The sequence below is a fragment of the Narcine bancroftii genome, chromosome 3 (assembly GCF_036971445.1).
Source record: "Narcine bancroftii isolate sNarBan1 chromosome 3, sNarBan1.hap1, whole genome shotgun sequence".
NCBI classification, from domain to species: domain Eukaryota; kingdom Metazoa; phylum Chordata; class Chondrichthyes; order Torpediniformes; family Narcinidae; genus Narcine; species Narcine bancroftii.
This window is the reverse complement of record NC_091471.1, coordinates 355,234,639-355,256,176: the sequence shown is the minus strand read 5'-3', so window position 1 is coordinate 355,256,176 and position 21,538 is coordinate 355,234,639. Positions and strand designations below refer to the sequence as shown.

General features: G+C 40.4%; 1 protein-coding gene across 7 annotated transcripts in view; it reads right to left on the bottom strand.

Moving 5' to 3' along the window:
- Nucleotides 1–359: 359 nt before the first annotated feature.
- The window catches only part of cep131 (centrosomal protein 131), a 118,659-nt gene continuing 97,480 nt past the window's right edge, over nt 360–21,538 (bottom strand). For 4 of the 7 annotated variants that reach the window (XM_069929935.1, XM_069929934.1, XM_069929938.1 and 1 more), the window contains 7 exons: nt 16,858–16,975; nt 10,968–11,042; nt 8,597–8,739; nt 7,097–7,274; nt 4,200–4,396; nt 1,064–1,124; nt 360–777 (listed from right to left, as the gene is read on the bottom strand). In XM_069929935.1, coding sequence (XP_069786036.1) covers nt 706–777; nt 1,064–1,124; nt 4,200–4,396; nt 7,097–7,274; nt 8,597–8,739; nt 10,968–11,042; nt 16,858–16,975 — 844 coding nt within the window. In that variant the 3' untranslated portion in view covers nt 360–705. Of the gene's footprint in view, nt 778–1,063; nt 1,125–4,199; nt 4,397–7,096; nt 7,275–8,596; nt 8,740–10,721; nt 10,882–10,967; nt 11,043–16,857; nt 16,976–21,538 lie in introns of those variants that run through there. The other 3 variants (XM_069929936.1, XM_069929939.1, XR_011354850.1) reach the window with 2 other exon arrangements.

The following is a 21,538-nucleotide window of genomic DNA, read 5'->3' as shown; positions in this document are numbered from 1 at the left end:
CCTGCGTGTACGGTTTCCATTGCATTTCTAACACTGAAGCATAAAAAGCATAAAATTTTTGAAAGGTGTTCCATCTTCAGAGGTTACAAAAACATGATTTAAAGCAATCCTTCTGGCTTCCAGTATAATCAAGTCCACTGCTGCACTCGACGCTGTGAACATGTCACCTTGCTCCTAAATTCGGCTTGCTGATCCTGCAGACATGGTATCATGGTGTTAAGGAATGATGGCGGTGAGAGGGGATGGAAGAGCAGCAGGTTGATATTAATTGCAACATACATCATCTCTGAGGAACACTTACAATAGCTCGGTGCCTAGTCCTTTGATATATCCTTCAATCAAAGCAAATCAAAGAGTGATATTCAATCACAGGAGAGGCTGAAACCCTGTTGAATTTTTTTTTATATAAATTCTTCATGCTCCACTTTACAGCTAACATAGAAAGCCAATTAAAAAAATATTACAGTAGATGACGTAGAAAAATAAAAACCATTCTTTCTTTAAAAAGACTGTTCAGATAAACGTGCTTGGTTTAGGCAACAGGAACTACACCATGATTACTGATTGAAAACAAACATCATTCTGCTGGCATCGTCACAAATGGATCACACTTTGAAGGTCACTTGTATGACCCAATGGACTGAATGCTCTTTTGCGACAGCTTTGCTGTCTGGGATGACAATGCCCCTTCCTTTATACAGGCCTTCATTTTCCAATGAGCTGTTTCCTCTGCTGTTCAAGCAGAGCTTCAAGATGATCCGCTCTTTTAAGTGTTGCCTAAGACAGAAAAAAAATGAGGTATAAGGATTAATGTTTGAAAAATGTCAGGAAAGCAATAAACAGCCAGTCGACTGGCTTTTTAAATTTTTACTAATTTAGGCAATGATTAATATCGCTTAATAAGTAAAAACAAAATTAGCACACACCATCATTTAAGTAGACAATTACTGCTACACAGCCCATACAATTATGAGGCTAGATCCGCAACAGGTCGATTTAACAATATTCAAAATGACAAAAAAATGCAACTCGGCACTTATTTCACTGATTTCAAATAGCTCACCTCATATTGCTTGCGAAGATTATTCACAGTTTCCTCTTTCTTCACAATAGCTGCTTTCACACTAAATAGGAAAAATGAAAGCAAGGCCGTTAGAATATGTGGTGAATCGGTTATGTGCAGCATGCCACAAAACTAAAGCATTTGATGAATTCCACTTCTTGTATTCACCTTCCAATTTCTGGTTTTGCCTGATCTGCTGTTAAAGCAGATACACTATAGTGTAAAAATAGTTGTTTTTGCCTCAACTAGGTAGGTGCCAGCATTTAAGCTCTGAATCAGCCTCCTCCAACCTTAATTCTATCCCTGTCTTCTTCACTTACTTAGCAACACTTTTATCCCTTTTGCCTCAACCATTGCCTCATGCTCTGGCCTCGATTTGGATGAAGCACAAAAAAGATTTATTATGATAGCCTTAGCTGTAGCAAAAAAATGTATAACGTCAACCTGGAAATCAGAAGATAGCCTGAGAATACAGCAATGGTGCATAGAAATGAATAAATGTATTCCATTGGAAAAAATAACATATAATTTAAGAAATCTTTGGCTTGGCTTCGCGGACGAAGATTTATGGAGGGGGTAAATGTCCACGTCAGCTGCAGGCTCGTTTGTGGCTGACAAGTCCGATGCGGGACAGGCAGACACGGTTGCAGCGATTGCAGGGGAAAATTGGTTGGTTGGGGTTGGGTTTTTCCTCCTTTGTCTTTTGTCAGTGAGGTGGGCTCTGCGGTCTTCTTCAAAGGAGGTTGCTGCCCGCCGAACTGTGAGGCGCCAAGATGCACGGTTTGAGGTGATATCAGCCCACTGGCGGTGGTCAATGTGGCAGGCACCAAGAGATTTCTTTAGGCAGTCCTTGTAACTCTTCTTTGGTGCACCTCTGTCACGGTGGCCAGTGGAGAGCTCGCCATATAACACGAAATAACATCACAGTATTCGAACAAATTTGGGAACCGTACATGGAACACAACAGAGAGGACCTACCGCGGACCTCCACCCCCTAAAATGACAGAATGAGAAGACGAAATGAACTGACCCAGTGTGTAAAAGTAGATGACACAATTTTCTTGTTTATTTTCATTGAGTGATGACATTGTTTAATGGATTTAATGTATTGTATAAGTTGAACATTTAGTGGGTGGGAAGGAGGGAGGTAAGGGAGGGGGGAAAAGGGGAGAATATGACACTGTGTATATTCAAGAGGGAAACGTTTGTGTGTATTTTGGTCAATATGGTTCATAGTGTGAAAAATAAAAAAAAAATTTAAAAAACCATTGCCTCATGCTCGTATGTTCCATGACAATCGAGAATTGGGTTGTGCATAGGTGGTAACAGTTTCTTTAGGTCTACTCTGCTTTGTTTTAAAAAATATCTATTGTCACCTCTCATCCTCTCTTCTTCCAAGAATATTTTTCTGCTTTTCAGTTCTTTTCCATAGCTAGGAGTTTCTTGAACCTCCCCATACTACCTGAACCAGAACACGACACCAGGACCAAAACACTCTCTACATTATCGTAACATCACATTGTACAAACTAGAACACTAAATATTTATCTATTCTTTTGTATTTATCATCTTTATTTTCTCTGATATAATTTAAATCATACCAATTGATTTGGAACGCCCCAGCTTGCGACCTACACAACTTACATTCATCTGTAAATATGACTAAAAAAAATTTTTCAATATAGAAAAAATATAAGACGTGATTACAGTGAAAACAGGCATATCTATGGTGGCCGTTATGTTGGCTAGAGGCCAAACTCTGGAGAGAGCTGGCCCTAGTGGACATGTTGAGCTATTTCACTAGAAATATCATTTTAACTAGAATCCCGTTTTTTCCTGATTCTGTCATTTAATATTCTGACCGTCAGCCAGACTTTAGAGGCCAGTAGAGTCTGCAGGGTGTTCGGGGTCTACAGCAACAGAGAGAATGAAAAGGATTCAGAGATAGAAAATGGAAAGAAATTGATTGTTTTACTCTTCATATCACAGGTAGGGCAATTCCAACATACGTCCATTCCAAGATATGACCGGTCATGCAGAACAGAAAACAGATGTATGTCATGGAGTACCTGTATTGTAATTTTGACATTTAAGAAAAATTAGGCAGGAACATAGATGGGAGGGGTATGGTGGGAATATTGTCCAGGTGATGGTTGGTGGGACTAGGCAGAATAAGAGCTCGGCACAGAATAGAAGGGCCAAAGGGCCTGTTTCTGTGCTTCCTATGATTCTACCTATGAAGGTGCATTTGTACATTGTAACACTGTGTATGACAAACTGTCTCTCGTCTCAATTATATTCCTCTTAGAGTTACTGCTCATGCGATTATCATAACTGACCTTAAGATTTGACATTTCAACTCATTCTATTACAAGAATAGGGCTTCCTCCCAGTCCAATTTAGAAATTAATCTAGTCCTGGAGAAAGTTTTTCCAACAACTATCAGGCTCTTGAACCTCCCCATTCTGCCATAAACCAGACCAGCACCAAAAGATCTGTCTGTGCTTTTGAAACATCACTTTTACTTTTGCACTAACTGCAACAGTGAATATTTATCATCTATTTTTCGGTGTCATGGTCCATTGTGGTAATTTAATTAATACCATGGTTGTTGAAATACCTTGACTAGCAGTATGATGCAACAAGCAAGAACTTTGGTGTATCTGCACATTAGTACAGTTAGTCTTCAAGCTACGATGTGGTTACGTTCTGGTACTCCCATTGGATATTGAAAAAAATCATGTCAAAAAAGGGCAAAGGGATCAGTGTGGAGACTGACACTGGGCTGTGGGCAGAGAGCAGGGCAGCGTGATCAGCATGGGGACTGACTCAAGGTTGTGGGGAGAGAGCGGGGCAGTGGAATCAGCGTGGGTATTGATATGGGGCTGTGAAGAGAGAGCGGGGTAGTGTAATCAGTGTGGGGACCAACACGGGGCTGTCAGAAGAGAGTGGGGCAGTGGAATCAGTATAAGGACTAATGCAGCGCTGTCAGAAGACAATGAAAATTCGAAGTACAAGTAACTTCAAAACATCGTTTAAGTTGGGGACTATCTCATACTTCAGTATATGACAATACACACAATTTGTACAAGAGCTTCTTTGAAAGTGCACTAAATCTAACTGAGCTCAGTCTCACCGTTTATGGACCTCCTCTAGCTCTTCCTCCTTCTCTGTTGTGATTCGTTCCATTTCCAAGCGATGCCGTGCACGCATCTCGGACGCCTCAGTCTTTAACCGCTTATTTTCTTCTTCAAAGCTTACTAGCCGGTCTGCAAACTCCTGACGAATAACATCTGCCAAACTATTTCGCTCTTCCGTAAGCCTATCTTTGATCTTGATCCAAAGCAAAGAAAAAACTGACAATAAACACTACTTAAGAATAACTCAAAGACACTCTTAACCATTATTTTTGAAGCAATACGAGAATGATTAAATTACTAATCACTGATCAAATCTTTGAATTTAAATAATCTCAAATGTTGGCCACATTTTCCTCAAATTTCTGTTAATAAAACCAACAATGTGAAGTTTTCAAGCAAATAAGTTTTAATACACATCATTCAAATATGCAGTTTACCAGTGGTGTAACTTTATAAATGGGCTCAGTAAATGAAAGTTTAAAAAATGGAGAACTGTAAAATAAACACTGAAAATGGTCAGCAGGTCAGCCAGTGTCTGTGAAAGGAGAAACAGTTAATGAATGCTTCTAGTCCTGGAACTCTCATCAGAACTGAATTTCACAATACTTCATCCTGCCCCCGAAACCTTTTCTCTTTCAATGGATTCTGCTGGGTTAGTCAAACGTTTCCAGTGTTTCGTGGTTTACATAAATGAGATAACATTCACAAAATATATACTGAATTTCTGAAAGGAGAAGCCAAAAAAAAGGTCAGACTAAGGTTAGATATTTGTTGGTTTTGCCTGCAAATTAGGTAGGAAGAAAGCTCAAAAGATTTTGGATGTCATGATGTGCTTGAATGTTGGTTTGGTGCTGATGTTCAGCATTTCTACGGCTGCTAAGCGAGGTAAGAATCAGGAAAGCCTGCAGGCCTGATTCAGCCATAGAACTTGAATTGGCAGAAGAAACAATCGACAGAATTTTAGGTATTACCTTATTCCTCACTGGTCTCTGTCGCATCCGGGCACAGCTCTTCTCCCTCTCTTCAGTTCCAATGCCTAGCCACACAGGAAAGCATGCAGGGATGGAGGTGCAGGGCAACCCATGTCCTTGATTCTGTGATTCCCATTGGGGTCACAAAATGGACAAGCTACAGTTTAATTCTACCCGATGAATGTCCAAGATAGAATAGAGTAGCCATTCTCAATCATTTTATGGCCCCCTGAGGACTCTGCTCTTGGTTTATGGGCCCCCCTTCCCCATGAAGCAGTCAAGTTTTGTTGGTTTCTTCTGTACTTCTCTCCTACCAGTGACATTAAAAAACGCAAAATAATTTCAAGATTTCAGTCCCTTAAAAGTTCTGTCATCCCCATTGAGAATGGCAAGAATAGAGAATGATATGTCCTCAGCAAGCAGCTGGGTTTTAGTTTGAATTGGACCAGATGGGCTGAAGGGCCTGTTCCCGTGCTATATTGTTCTATTTTCAATCATTAATAATTTCATGGCATTACCACTTTTTCCAACTTGAGCTGAGTAATTATGCATTGGTAATGTCCAGTCTAAAGGCTGATGGTTACAAGTTTTAATTTAAAACTCCTGTTATATTGACATTGTGACAAAATTCTCCCAAGATGAAGGGGCACACTTCTCCATTTTTGGAAGACTGTTCTGCTCATCTTGATAATAATCTATTGGTCTATTTAAGTGACAGCACCAAGCCCATGTCCACTCATTCAAAACCCATGACTGTGTGGTTAGGCACAATTCAAATACTATCTACAAATTTGTCGATGGCACCACAGCTGTTGGTAGAATTACAGACAGCAATGAGGGAATGCACAGGAGGGAGATAGATCAGCTAGTTGAATGTTGTCACAACAACAATCTTACACTCAATGTTAGCAAAAACCAAGGAGATGACTTCAGGACGAAATCAGAATACGAACCAGTCCTCATAGAGAGGTCAGTAGTGGAGAGGATCAAGAACTTCAAATTCCTGGGTGTCAACATCTCAGAGGATCTGTCCTGGAGCCTCCAGATCGACGCAAAGACAAAGGCAGCTCACCAGCAGCTATATTTTGTGAGGAGTTTGAGGAGATTCGGTATGTCACCAAATACTCTCAAAAACTTCCACAGGTATACCGTGGAGAGCATTCAGTCTGGGAGCAACACCATCTAATATGGAAGTGTCAATGCTCAGTATAAGAAAAGATTCCAGAGGGTTGTTAACTTGGCCTGTGACAACACGGGCACTAATCTTCATTCCATCGAGAGGCGGTGCCCTAAAAGAGCAGCCTCTATCCTCAAGGACTCCCCCGCCATTCAGATCATGCCCTCTTCACTCTGCTACTATTGAGAAAAAGGTACAGGAACTTGAACTCAGAAGCACAAGGTCACCTTTCCTTCTTCCATCAGATTCCTGAATGAACAATAAACCACAGACACTGCCTTTTTTTTTATTTTCCTTGCATTATTTTTATTTATTTTGTAAGGTGGTTTTTATTAATGTTTGCATTGTGATGGTGCCACAAAACAATGAATTTTGTGATACGTTCATAACGATAAATTCTGATCCAAAAGGAATCAAAAGAATTTGCAAAGCTACCTGATTTTAAAAAAAACTAGGTATACATTGTCCATTTGCAGGCAGAAGGATAATTATCCATCCTGTGTTTCCTATTCTCATTACTGGAGATTCAATCACACAAGAAAGCACCACCTTGATCTGGTCCATAACTTCATTACCCTTGTCCAGTTCCATTGGCCTTTATACAGTTTATATAGTAAACTGTATTAACTCATTGCAAACGAAGAACTCATTTGGTCAAGCTTTATTGCTGAACATTATTTACTGAGAAATTGAATTAAAGAATACAACCTCAAGGGGGAAAAAAAGGAAGAACATACAACGTTACCTTTCTTATATCTTCTATTTCCTGCTCTTTATATTTGAATAATCCCTTGAACCGGATTGTTTCACCTTCTGCCTCCATCAATTTGGCTTTCAGTTCATTGCACCTTTCCTGAAGTTTGCATTCTGAATGTTCCAGCTCCCTCAGTTCAGATTCATATTTGTTACGAATGTGCTTAATCCTGCAAAAAGTTAAATTTTTTTATGTTCAATTACAGCTGATTTCATTCTGTATCATGAAACAGTATTGGCAAGCCTATGGTCTCCAAAACCTGCTACAGTCCAGACAGTGCTGGTGTGCAATTAACCATATAACTATTTACGGAGCGGAAACAGGCCATGTTGGCCTTTCGAGTCCGCACCAGTTCACTGATTTTGTGCGCCCTCTTCAGGCACTGGTCCCAGTAGATCTTCATTCAATAACGCTGGCATTGACAGGATGGTTTCAAGTTGTGAGACCTGCTTACCATATGATTTGGTTTAAATGTTTCAGATAAGTTTTAACTTATAGAAATTCAAAATATTGTACAATATCCCAATTCTGAAAAATCTGTAATGTTTGCCTCCTTTTTCTCTTTCCACAAGTACTGCTTGACTTATTTTAATCCACCAGAACAGCATCATCCTTGATGTACCTTCATGCTTTGCTACAGTTCCTGAATTCCAAATTGGGAATACTTTGTTCATAACAGGATTCTGGTTCACTAACATATCACAATCCTATGTGGCAATTTGTGCCATCAGCTCATCAGCCTGTGAGCAACATTGCGGTCATTGACATACACCAAATGTTAATGCCTGCCAACTCTTTTATCGCAGATGGTTCCTGGTCTGCCAAGCATTTCCAGAATTTTATGCTTTTATTTTTCTCAACAATAATTGAAAGAGTAAAACATTGACTGCTACTTGTACAAGGCTTCATCCTTTGATCTCAATACTGCTATATTCAAATATGCTGGAGAAACTCAGCAGGTCACCCAGCATCCATTGCAAGTAAAGGGTAACCAACATTTCAGGCCTGGGGTCTTAGTCAAGTACAAGATCATATGCAGTACCTGATGAAGGGCCCAGGCATCAGTTACCCTTCACTTTCTACTGATGCTGCATGACCAGCTGAATTTCTCCAGCACATGTGAGTACTGCACTCAACTCCAGCAACTGCAGACTTTTTTGTTTAATTCAATACTTCTTTTCCTTGTGCCTGCCCAACTTAAAATGACATTAAATCCTCACCAATTCCATCAGAGCACGAGGTCATACATAGCCCCAAAATGATTAGCCTATCAAGGCCTCATGCAGCAGGGCATGAGATTGTTCTGACAAAATGCATTCATTCTTACTTTCCGTCGTGTACAGATATTAAATCTGCACGGTCATATTCACACTTTCACCTATCCACAATATTGATAACCTATGCAGAGGTAAAAATAGATCGACTACACTTTAAGATACTACAAACAAAATATAACCAACTTTGCAAAAGAATTTTCAAAAATGATCTTACGTATTTTCAGCCACCCTCTCACATTCCTGCTTAGAAATTCTAACTTCTTCCTCCAGGCGCTGAATAACAAGTTCAATCTCCTTATCCCGTCCTTTTCGTACCTCTTCTTTTAGTCCTCGCTCACGGGCAAGTAACCAAGCCTCCTGCAGAAGAAGAAAAATGGTTGAACCTTTCGTAGTACCATCCAAGGTTCCTTGCAATGACCGATTTGGAAACCACGAGCAGATTGATTTTCGATGCAAATATCCTAAACTTCAATTAGCAAATATTCAATTACAAGTTGTCTCAAATAACTATTATCCCAATATGGTATTTAAGCAGAGTACCCTGCTTTATCTTTTAACGTGTTTCACGGAACTTTTCTACCTCAATTCAGATCACCAAGTCCAACAGGGGAGTGGGAGGACTGTTGCATTCTAACAGGTTGCACAGTGAATTTCTGTGTTAATAAACTTCCTCGTCTGAATAAACAACAAGAAAATGTTTTGTGTTAATTTATTACTTTACTCCCCCATGTAAAATTCTGTGAGAGCAAAATTTATTCTGAACCTCTGATTAATGATGTGAATTCTACAAGGGCAAATTTCCATCAGCCGCACTGTGGAAATGTGAGGGCTCTCTGTATTACATTTAAAACTAGCTAGACATTCTTCTGACCACAACATGCAAGTGATGAAGAGTTCTACATTGGTACCTTACTTACCTCTCTGGATATAAAACCATAGAATTATAGAACACAGCAGCACAGAAAGCAGGCTATTCAGCCACTCAAGTCTGTGCTGACCATTATTCCGCAAGCCCCATTGACTTACTCCCATTCCGTAACCCTTCAGACCTCTCCCATCCATCCAATTTATTCTTAAAACTTAAGATTGAACCTGCATTCACCACATCAGATGGTAGCTCACTCCACACTCCCCCCTAAATCTTATCTCCTTAAAAGCATGACCTCTCTTATTTACCTCCCCCAATCAAAGTGGAAAAAGCCTACTCGCATCCACTGTCTATACTTCTCAATCTTGGAAATCTCTATCAAATAACCCCTCAGTCTTCTTCACTCTAAGGAATAAAGTCCTAACCTGTTTAATCTTTCCCTGTAACTCTGAAAACACAGTAGATCTTCTCTGAGCTCTTTCAATCTTATTGATATCCGTCCAGTAGTTAGGCAACCAGAACTGCATCCAATATTCCAAATTAGGCCTCACCAATGTCTTAAACAATTTCAACATAATATCCCAATTCCCATACTCTGATTTATAAAAGCTAAGATACCAAAAGCTTTCTTTACAACCCTGTCCACATGCGACAGCACCTTCAGGGAACAATGATTTTGTATTCCCAGATTTCTCTGCTTCTCCACACTCCTCAGTGCCCTACCATTTACTGTGCATGTCCTACCTTAATTTGTTCTTCCATAATGCAAAACTTCACACTATTCTGCATTAAACTCCATCTGCCATTTTTAGACCCTTTCTCCCACTTGGTCCAGATCTCTCTGTAAGCTCAGATAAGAGGTGTTGTGGACTGTGAGGAAGATTTTCAATGTGTCATCAGTAAACTTGCTGATCCAATTTATCACAATATCATCCAGATCATTGATATAGACAACACAGATCCCTGAGGCACACCACACAGACCTCCAGTCTGACAAGCAACCATCCACTACCATTCGGTTTTCTCCCACACAGCCAATTTTGAATCCAGTTTACAACCTCTCCATGGATAGCTAGTGTCTTAACGTTCTGGACTAATCTCCTATGTGGGACCTTGTCAAAGGCTTCACTAAAGTCCATGTAGACAACATCCATAATATATCCCCAGGATTTCACTAGAATTAATGTTCGCGGGTGTCATCGCAACTTTATACATTAGAAATGCATTACCGATTGTAATGTGCTGGGAGCGTGGCACTGGCTCTTCCCGCTGCTATAACAAGAACCTATAATGAACCTCTACTCTCCCTGCTCCAGTGCCAGGAACCAATTTGAAGGCTTCGGCCTCTGCTGGTGCTCCATTAGCAGTGGAACTGCCGACTAACCAGCTGGACAATCTGCTCCATTCAACCTACTTCTCTATTTTCAGAGTGAGATATTCCTTTTCCACATTTCAGACTTTTGATACCTACCACGTTTAATCATTGCACTTAATTTCTGCAATGTGAAATTCTGCTTGCCATTTGTTGATTCAATCCAAATTCTTTTGCTTGTGTTGCTCTGCCTTGTTTAATAACTTCACCTAATTATGGTTTGTTCTGGATTCCCAATTTGCAAGATTTTAAAATCTACCTATTAAATTAGTAAAAAATTTCAAGACAAGATGCAATCACAACTGTATTAAAATACATTTTGTCTACATTTAAACAATACATTACCTGTTTCTTCATATAATTCTCTTCCCAGGCTTGTTTCTCAATTTCTAATTTTTCTTTCAATGATTGAATTTCTACCTGATTAAATTAACACATAGAAATATTAAAAAGTAGATTGAACCTTCTGCTTTATATGCATTTGTCTGAAGTATTTAAAACTGGATCTCAGCATCACCACAGTAAATCAGCCGACCAAATAAAATAATTTGTAGATTTCCCCTGGTTCTTTGGCTAATTACATCAGTTATCAGCCAGAAAGAGCCAAGTTCAAGCTAGGCTAAAATTTGCTCAGGGAAAACATTACACTAATGTCAAGTGGAAGGGAGGGATTCAGCTATTTAGAGTTAATATTCATGATATTATTTAGCTACTGCTGCCTAAATGGCATTGTAAAGAAAGTGCGTCAGCGCTTCAACTTTCTCAGAAGTTTGTGGAGGTTTGGTATGACAACAGAGACCCTGGCAAGTTTCTACAGGAAGTGTGCTGACTGGCTGCATCACAGCCTGGTGTGGGGACATCAATACCTCTGAGTGGAAAGCCCTGCAAGAGGTAGTGGACACAGCTAGGACATCACAGGCAAAACTCTCCCCTCCATTGAGAACATCTACAGGGAACACTGCCGTTGGAGAGCAGCAGCATACATGAAGAATCCACACCACCCAGCACACTCTCAGTTCTCATTGCTACCACCGGGAGAGAAGTATAGATGCTATAAGACTCGCACCACCAAATTCAGGAACAACTGCTACTATCAGATTCGTCAACAACAAACTTAATCAGGGACTCTTACTTTTGCACTTTATTGAGTTTATTTTTTCTCTCTGTATTGCACAGTTTGTTTACGTGTGTATGTTGTGTAATTTTTTTTACTACGAACAAGTGGTGATTGTGCCTTGCTACCACAAAAGAAAAATTTCAGGGTAGTTGTGATGTCATGAACTGTATGGACTCTGACAATAAATGTGAAATCTAAATGCATAAATGCACGAACAACATTGTGCAATAGCTCCTGTGGCCATCAAATCACAATATATAAAGCACAAGTGAGCAAAAGATATTAGAGTTATCTGAAAAACTGAAGCCAATCTCATAGGAGTGGCCAGTCAACCCACCGTGTTCATGCCAACCAAAAATGGAACACTCCCTCATGGTCCACACACTTTGGATAAACAAATTTCTTCTGAACTCACACTGATTTTTTTTTAATGATTTTGCTCTCCCCACAAGTCAGAATATTCTCTCTCGATCCATCTTTAAACATTTTAAAAACCTCAATTAGTCTTTTCTCAAGAGAAGTCCTTCACTTTCTCTTCAATTTCTGCCATCATCCTTGAAAATCTTCTCTGAATCTTCTCCAATGTCTCTATTCCTTTTTCCCCTCAAATACTCGGTGCAGTCTAACCAAGGTTTGACAGTTTAACATATCAATACAGCACTGTTTAGTGTTATATCTCAATGAAGAAAAAGTACACTGTTTAACCTGGTGAGTTTCTCCAGCATTGTGTTTTTATTTTAAAATGAACCCTAGCGCTTGGTTTGCTTTACTCATGGCCGTACTAACCTGTGCAAAACTATCAGTGGTTGGTGTATTTCATACCCCAAGATCCTTTTGGCCCAATACTCAGCTTGCATCTTCCAATATATCATTTACCTCCCCATTCCTCTCAGCAAAATGGACCTCCTTACATTTATCTGTTGTGAACTTCATTAATATACTATTTGTCCATCTGACAAGTTCATTTTTTGCTATCCTCCTCAGGACAGGCAAACCCCGGGGGGAGTCACGTGATGGAGTAGTGGCCGGACGGTGAACTCCAGCCCTCTCCAGAAAAGTCGGGAAAAACAAAGGAAAACACAAAGGCACAGAAATAAAAGTTACAGAAAAGTGAGTATAAAGGTGGAAAGAAGATGGCGACAAAAAAAGAAAAATCGAAAGCAACGGTAAGAAGAGAGGAAGAGAAGACAAAGGAGGAAAAAGGTGAAGGCCTTACCTGTCCGAAGAGGCCCGCTGCGGAGAGAGAAACCCGTTCCCTCAGGTCGGTAAATAATGGACTACAAAAATGGCTCGCTGAGCCGAGTAAAAGTGCGCAACCGCGCATGAAAAAAAACACACCGACGGGAGGGGGGACCAGCTGGGGAGTCGATCTCCACAGCCGGCAACAACAGCTGCAGAATACCTGCAGCAAGAAGAGACCACAGAAGACAATGGAAACACGAAAGAAGAGAAGGAAAGGGCAACAAAGAAACAACAGATGGCCAACCCAGAGGAAGAAGAAGAGGAAGAGGAAGAGTACAGTGAAATAGAAGAAAAGAAAGGCAAGATAAAGAAGGTACTTTCTCTTATTAAAGGATACATGGAGTCATTTAAAGAATGGCAAACACAGGAATTTAATGATTTAAGAAAAAGAATAAACAACACAGAAGAGAAAATGAATAAAATAGAGATGACCTTAACAGAAATGGGAAAGAAAATGGACAAGATGGAAGAGCGGGCAGTAGCAGCAGAAATGGAGGTAGAAGACTTAAAAAAGAAATTGGAGGAATCTAATAAAAAAAACTAAAGAGACACAAGAACTACTAGCTCAAAAAATAGATACAATGGAAAATTATAACAGAAGAAATAACATAAAGATAGTGGGCCTTAAGGAAGATGAAGAAGGCAAGAATATGAGTGAGTTTATAAAAGAGTGGATCCCTAAGACCCTAGGATGTCCAGAACTACAGCAAGAAATGGAAATAGAAAGGGCACATAGAGTATTGGCCTCTAAACCACAACCACAACAAAAACCAAGATCTATTGTAGTAAAATTCCTAAGATATACTACAAGAGAAAAGGTACTGGAGAAGACAATGGAAAAAGTAAGAGAGGGCAACAAACCACTGGAGTATAAAAGGCAAAAAATCTTCATTTATCCAGATATAAGTTTTGAACTCCTAAAGAAGAGAAAAGAGTTCAATACAGCAAAGGCGATTTTATGGAAGAAAGGGTATAAATTTATACTAAAGCATCCAGCGGTATTGAAAATATTTATTCCAGGACAACAAAACAGACTATTCTCGGATCCAGAAGAAGCACGAAAATTTGCAGAACAATTACAAAAATATACTGAGGGAGGAAGACGGGTAATGAGAGTAAAAATGATCACGATTGATATGTATGTGGGTAAAGACAAAAATAGACTGAGGAATGAAGACGGGTAATGAGAGTAAAAATGATCACGATTGATATGTATGCGGGTAAAGAGGTATAAGAGTGAATAGAGACAATGAGCATACATGAATGTATCTGTACTTAGAGGAAAATATAGATAGTATAGACAAGAATTAATAAGGGAAGGTAATGGAATAGAGAGAATAAGGAGGGAATTAAAAGAGTGACCTTTGTGACATATGAAAAGTGAAATCTTTTCTGGGGGAGGCGGGGTGGGGGGAAATAGCGGTCACTGCAAAATCAGTTGACGCTTGCGAGTGGATTCGCAAATCCAAATGGAGAGGGGAGATGTGGTTGTCCGACAAGGGATAAAGGACAACTCAGGAGGTGAAGGGGAGATTGGGGATAAATAAGATAGAAATAGGAGAATAAGGAAAATGTTGGATGTTGTAGGAATGTTGTCTTATAAAGAGTTGAAAATAAGAAAACAGAAATGGAAAAGGAGGAAAGGTAATGATGGAAAAACGGAAAGAGAAGATAAACAAAATATAAAAGGGCTACGCTGAACTATATGTCTTTAAATATTAATGGAATACATAACCAAATTAAAAGGAAGAAACTACCAAATTTAAATGAATAAATGTATTCCATTAGAAAAAATAACATATTGGTTAAGAAATAATATTGAAATATTCGAACAAGTATAGGAGCCTTACATTAAATACAATAGCGAAAACCTACCGGGGACAAACATTACCTAAGTTGATGGAAGGAGAAGGAAAGAAAAGAATGGACTCAGTAGAATTTCTGGTGTATTTTTGTTGAATGACAACATTGTCTGACTGGCTTAATGCAACCTAGATTGTATACCTAAAATGGATGAGAGGGGGGGGTGGGGGGTGGCTTGGGAGGAGGGAGGGGGGGGAGAAAAAGTCACTGTATATGTGTGAAAAAGAAATAGTGTATATCATGGCTAATGTGATTTATGGTGTGAAAAATAAAAAATTTAAAAAAAAAAGGACAGGCAAACCCCCACAAGCAATTATCCCAGCCCTAGCAACGTTCGCATAAATGACCTCCACATCCTCTCTAGCGTTATCCCAATCTTCCAGAAGAGTAGAGTCCATGGAACTGCACGTCAGCAAGTACTGTGGTGATGAGTAATGGTGATTACATCTGAGGAAAGGAGAAAAAAAAACTCCTGCCCGCCAGCTTTTTGTGGTAAGTGATGCAGTTGACTACAGCTGAACATCTAGACTTCAGTTGTAGAAAAGGCTGGAATTATTCTATGGTTAATTTCAACTTTACTTCCAATCATTGTAATTACAGTAAAACCCTCTGGTATCTGGGACCTATGGGGATTGGTAGCTGCTGGATGAATGAATTTTCCGGTTGCTTGAGATTGTGTGTTGCGCGATTGGCAAACTAACAGTGAGGAATTTTATACTTCCGCATTTTTTACTTATTTATTTCCTGCTACTTTTTGTCGGCTGTTTGAATTCCAGATCATGGATTTTACTGTACTTTTTTTTTAAACTTTATTTAAGATTTTATAACATGAATAACACATAGGATTACATTTTAAAAAAATTAAGAATAAAATAATAAAATTACAATACAATATCAGTAATCTAAATAAACTATTTTACTGTACTTTTGACCTGATTTGCCTGCATTCTTACCACATGGCCAAAGGTCAAGCAGATATACCTCAAAAGGTCACAGAAAACCAAGTATTAGAGGCCATCATCAGACTCAAAATCTGACGGAGATCTTGAAGAGAAACTAAGGAAAACTTGGGCACAGACAGTTGCTGGAAATTCTTGGGTATCAATAACGGAGTGCTGGTTGGATGCATCTGTAGCAACTTTATAATCACTGAAAATCTCATTGCCCAATGCTTCAAGTATTAATTTTCAGTAAGAATATGCTGGACAGAATTTTTAGTAGAAGCCTGCCAGACAGCTTCCCAGACTCTCAAGAGATAAGGGCAAAGGTGGTTGTTAATGAAGCAGCAACTTGGACAAACGATCCAGAAGATCTGGTTCAAAACCCACAGCTGTTATAAAATTTCACCTGAGCCACATAAATGGGAATTAAATGTTAAAAGGTGACTGTCAGTAATTATCTTCATGAAGCGACTGGATTGACATAATCAACCTACCCCAACCCACAGCAATGTTGATGATTCTGAACAAATCTGTGCTGAGAGCCCTTGATTTATTTAAATAAAATAAAAATTACATTTAAAGAAATAATAAAAGTGCCTTGTTACTTGATTTTTATCCATTATCATTGAATTACCTGTCCTGTAATTACTGGATCAATCACCTTTTCCTCCTTTAAGCAATGGGGTCACTTTAGCTGCTTCTGAGTCCCACAGCACTAACTTGTGTGGAATTTTCTCCCACACAAAGCAGTAAACATTAACTCAGATAATAATTCTAAATCCTGTTGACAGATTTTTGCTAGACATAGGTACAAAAGGATATGGGCCCAAGGTTTGGAAGTGAAAGTACAGATCAGGAATAATCTTATGAACTGGCTCATAAGGAGTGATGGGGTAATAGAGTAAATACATAGATGGGGCACTAATAGAGGATCAAACTCTGCTGGAATAGTCCCCACTACCAAATGACTTCCAATGAACTCCAATGAATGCAGATCACAGAAACCTTGCCCAACAAATTCCAAGCATTGGTACAAGCTAGACCACAAATATTTATCTCAAGGGGATTGTACCTGGTGCCGTCCTTCTTGGTCTTCTTTTATCTTTTCAAATTCTTCTTTAAGGGTATTGGTTACAAGGAAACTGTTCTCCTCCAGCTTACTGCGGAGCTCATCCAACTCAGCTCGTTGCCTTTATAAAAATAATTGATTGTAAAATATCATGTGCTGAAAAAGGGAAGAATCATTTTTTTAAAGTTAGACATACGGCATGGTAACATGCCCTGCCAGCCCCATGAGCCCATGCAGCCCAATTACACCCAAATGACCTACATTTTGAAGGATGGACAGGAACTGGAGCACTGGGAGGAAACCCACACAGATCCGGGGAAAATGTACAAATCCCCAAAGACAGCATGAGGTTCAAACCTGGGTTGCTGGCATTGTAATAGCGCTGTGCTAACTGCTACATTAACTGTATTGCTATTCTGTTAGTTTACGTCAAATCCAACTAAATCTATTATAAATTAATACACCACAAAAGCTCAATTCATGCTATATTGTAAAGCTTTCCTATTAAAGAGTAGAATCAGAGTTGTTTCTGTGCAAGGGACCATTTGGCCCATCAATTCCAAGCCAGCACTTTGGATAACAATCTATTCAAATTCTATTCTGCCTTTTTTTCCCCAGGACTCCATCAATTGTAACTCAAGTGCTTGTTCCCTTTGAAAGCCTTAAGACTACTTGACCACTCTTACAGACAGGAAGTTTCAAGCCATTGAACATTACCATACTCTACAGGCCCTTCGGCCCTCGATGTTGCAACAACCTAAATATTCCTCCTAAAAAAGTACAAAACCCTTTCTACCTCTATCTTCCATTTCACTTTCATCCATGTGCCTGTCAAAGAGACTCTTAAATGCCCCTAAAGTTTCAGCCTCCACCACCATCCATGACAAGGTATTCCAGGCACCCACCATTCTGTAAAAAAGCTTACCCTTGATGTCTCCCCTAAACATGTGATGTCATGTATGTTCTCTGACAATAAATATGAAATGTGAAATCTAAATTTTCTTCCCTTCACTGTGTGTAGAGGTTCTCAAGAGCTATTCTTGCCCTGGGAAAAAGGCACTGGCTGTCCATATTATCTGTCCTCTCAGAATCTTGTAGATCTCCATTAAGTCTCCTCCCATCCTTCTTTGCTCCAAAGAGAAAAGTCCTCACTTTGCTAACATTGCCTCATAACAACTTATTTTCCAATCTGAGCAACATCCTGGTAAATCTCTTCTGCACCCTCTCCACAGCTTTCACATCCTATCATTCATGAGGTGACCAGAACAGAACAAAATACTCCAAGTGTGATCTCACCAGAGATTTCCAACGTGACCTCTCGACTCTTGAAATCAATCCCCCATTAGTAAAAACCCAACATCCTATAGGCCTTCTTAACTATCCTATCAACCTTGAGAGATGTATGATTTGAACTTCCGGGTCTTTCTGTTCTTTGACACTGTAAAGTATTTGACCACTACTAACCCTGTATTCAGCCTTTGGTTTGAGCTTCCAAAATGCATCACTTCAACACAACTCTGCATCCTGACTATATCTTTTTGGAACCTACGATAACCTTCAGCGCTATACACAACTCCCCCAGCCTTTGCATCATCTTCCTGAACTATCATTCTACTTCTTCATCAAGGTCATATCTATTTTCTTTTAAAAAAAACAGAGCAGGGGTCTACAGACCCTTACAGAACTCCACTAGTTACTGATCTCCAGGCAGAATACTTTCTATCCACTACTACTCTCTGCTTTCAACATGCAAGACAATTTTTGCATAGCCAAGGCTCCATGGATTCCAGGCCTCATGACTTTCTGAACAAGTTTCCCCATGGGGGGACCTTGTCAAATGCCTTACTAAAATCCATATAGACCACATCTACCACCCTCCTTTCATCAATTTCTTTTGTTATCTCCTCAAAAAAACTCAATTTAGGTCGTGAGGTGCAAACTTCCCTTCACAAAGCCATGCTGACAATCCTTGAGTTACGATTGTCAGGGTAAAAAGTAATTTTCCATGTTCCCTGGTCTAATCTGGTAGCTGAAGCCTCTCACTCTTGGAATCCTGGGGGTATGAACACCCCATCCCCATTCATTCTCCCAGAACTCAACCAAATAAGTACTGCAATTGATAGCTTGCATTGTAACTCTAAGATAATTTCACAATTCCAAAATGTACACTCTTCTTCCTTAGTTGCAGTGATCAGAATTAGTTCTGCAATTACGTGGAGACCTGTCAAGAATGAACACCAAGAAGATGTGTATCTTCATAATACCCTGCCCAAGGTCCCCTTACAAGCATGCCACCATTCTAGCCCAATTCTGAAAGATTGAATTACGATAGTACACAACCTTTCACTGCTCCTGGTTTCACCTGTGCTGTTACTTTCTAATCATAACAGAGTATCTTAAAAACCAGTCACCACCTTTATGCTGCCGACATTGAGGAGAGAGCTTTACTCTTTGGGAACAGAGTAAATAACATTAAAGGGATGCGAATGGGGTGGGCATTAGAGATTTGTCTCAAGATGAAGAAAGAAGGTACAAAGTTGGGTTCAATGACAGCCAGCAGACAATCCTGTGCTGAGTTAGTGAACAGATATCAGCAAAGTGCACCATGAGCTTTTCATAATGGTTCAAATTTTGTGTTTAAAAGGAGCACAGGAATGAGAGTTTTTAGAGGGAGTACAGGAATTAGCACTCAGATCAGATACTATTTACTGTCATGTAACAAGACAGAAATGTCATATTACACAAAATTACTTTTGTCTAAGGGAGACAAAGATTCACTGTTAGCATTGCCCGGTGCATTGTCAGAGAAAAAGAGGCAAATGAGGGTCCCCCTCAGAGTCATCGAGGGTTCATGAATTCACCTCTAGCGCTCCCAGAGCCTCTGCAGCTGCACAAGACTGAGTTCAGTTCAAACCATCAGCAATCTGAGCCCAGATCCAAAGCTCTAACATGATGAGGAAGCCTCCAGGACCCAAGGCCCTTCAGGACCCCTTCTTGCCCTCACAGCCTCTCAAATCCAGGTTCCGATACCTGGTTTTAATGAGCCAGTCTCCAGCAGCCCACGTCTTTTGACAACTCGCCAACAGCCCACAGCTTGCGTGTCCTTCAGTTAGAAACTGCCCCCCCCCCCACCCCCCAACCACTGGTCAGCCACCATAGCCACAGCCCTTGGGGTCTTCTTCTTTACTTCTTTTCCTTAATGAGGCAGGGGTGTTCGCCCCATTTCTGGTGCCGTGAGCCAGTCTGCTACTCCCCAACGGCTGCAATCCTTCATGGGCCACTGCTGTAGACAAGCACCACCATCTCATGTCCAGACACCTTGGTCACAGGATTTTAAATGGTGTTGGCTCCTTTAACAGGCCGTTTAAAGTCTGCACAGAGCAGTCAGGAGTCGGACTGGGCAGAAGAACTCTTCGGGGGAGCACTGTGTATCTGCTCCATCAGCACCAGCGACTGGTATTTTAGAGGGAGTAGAGATATCAGCTCACAGAGACCAGATGAAGAATATTTGGGATTTAATCTGATGATGGCTCACTGGAATATTATGGTTAAACAAATGCCTGAGAAATTAAAAGACACAATAGTTAAAATAAATTGGGCAAAATAAAGTGGGATAGAATGATCTGCCCAAAGAAGATCTAGAGCCAGGTAGAATTTCAACATTCAGGAGATATTTAGACCACCACATGGATCTGAAAGGCTCAGGGTGATGTCAGCCAAATAGGAGCATCTTCAGTAGAAAACTTGGTCGATGTTGACATTGCTTCAAAGGGTTTGTTTGTGTGCTATAAGAATCTACAATTCTAAATTTCTTGGGTTGGAGCTGGAGCTACACCTTTATGTGTTGTGATCAATCACTCCATGCAATTACGTACAATGACAAGACAGAGCATCAGCCCCATCTCTGCTCTGACAAACAAACCCTTTGTGTTACCCTGGAATTCTGAATTAAAACAGAATATAGTGGAAACACTGAACATCTGAGACAGCGTTGGAGTACCCAAGCAGCAAGCCCTCCTAAAGGTAGTGGACACAGCCCAGGACATCACAGGTAAAACCTTCCCCATCGAGAACATCTACAGGTAATTCTGGTGAAGGTGAGCAGCAGCAATCATCAAGGATCCACACCACCTTGCTCTGTTCTCGCTGCTACCAGCAGGAAAGAGGTGTCAGTGCCACAAGACTTGCAGGTACAGATGTTACCTGCCACCACTAGACTCCTCAATTACAAACTCAGTCGAGGACTTATTGAAGGACTCTTACTTTTGACATAAAGGTCAAAACACCAATTTCCTCCTACAGATTGCTTTTTTGCTGCAGAATCTAGCTCCTGCAGCCCTGAGTCCCCAGCCAGCCATGAGTCCCCAGCCAGCCATGAGTCCCCAGCCAGCCATGAGTCCCCAGCCAGCCATGAGTCCCCAGCCAGCCATGAGTCCCCAGCCAGCCATGAGTCCCCAGCCAGCCATGAGTCCCCTACCAGCCATGAGTCCCCTACCAGCCATGAGTCCCCTACCAGCCATGAGTCCCCTACCAGCCATGAGTCCCCTACCAGCCATGAGTCCCCTACCAGCCATGAGTCCCCTACCAGCCATGAGTCCCCTACCAGCCATGAGTCCCCTACCAGCCATGAGTCCCCTACCAGCCATGAGTCCCCTACCAGCCATGAGTCCCCTACCAGCCATGA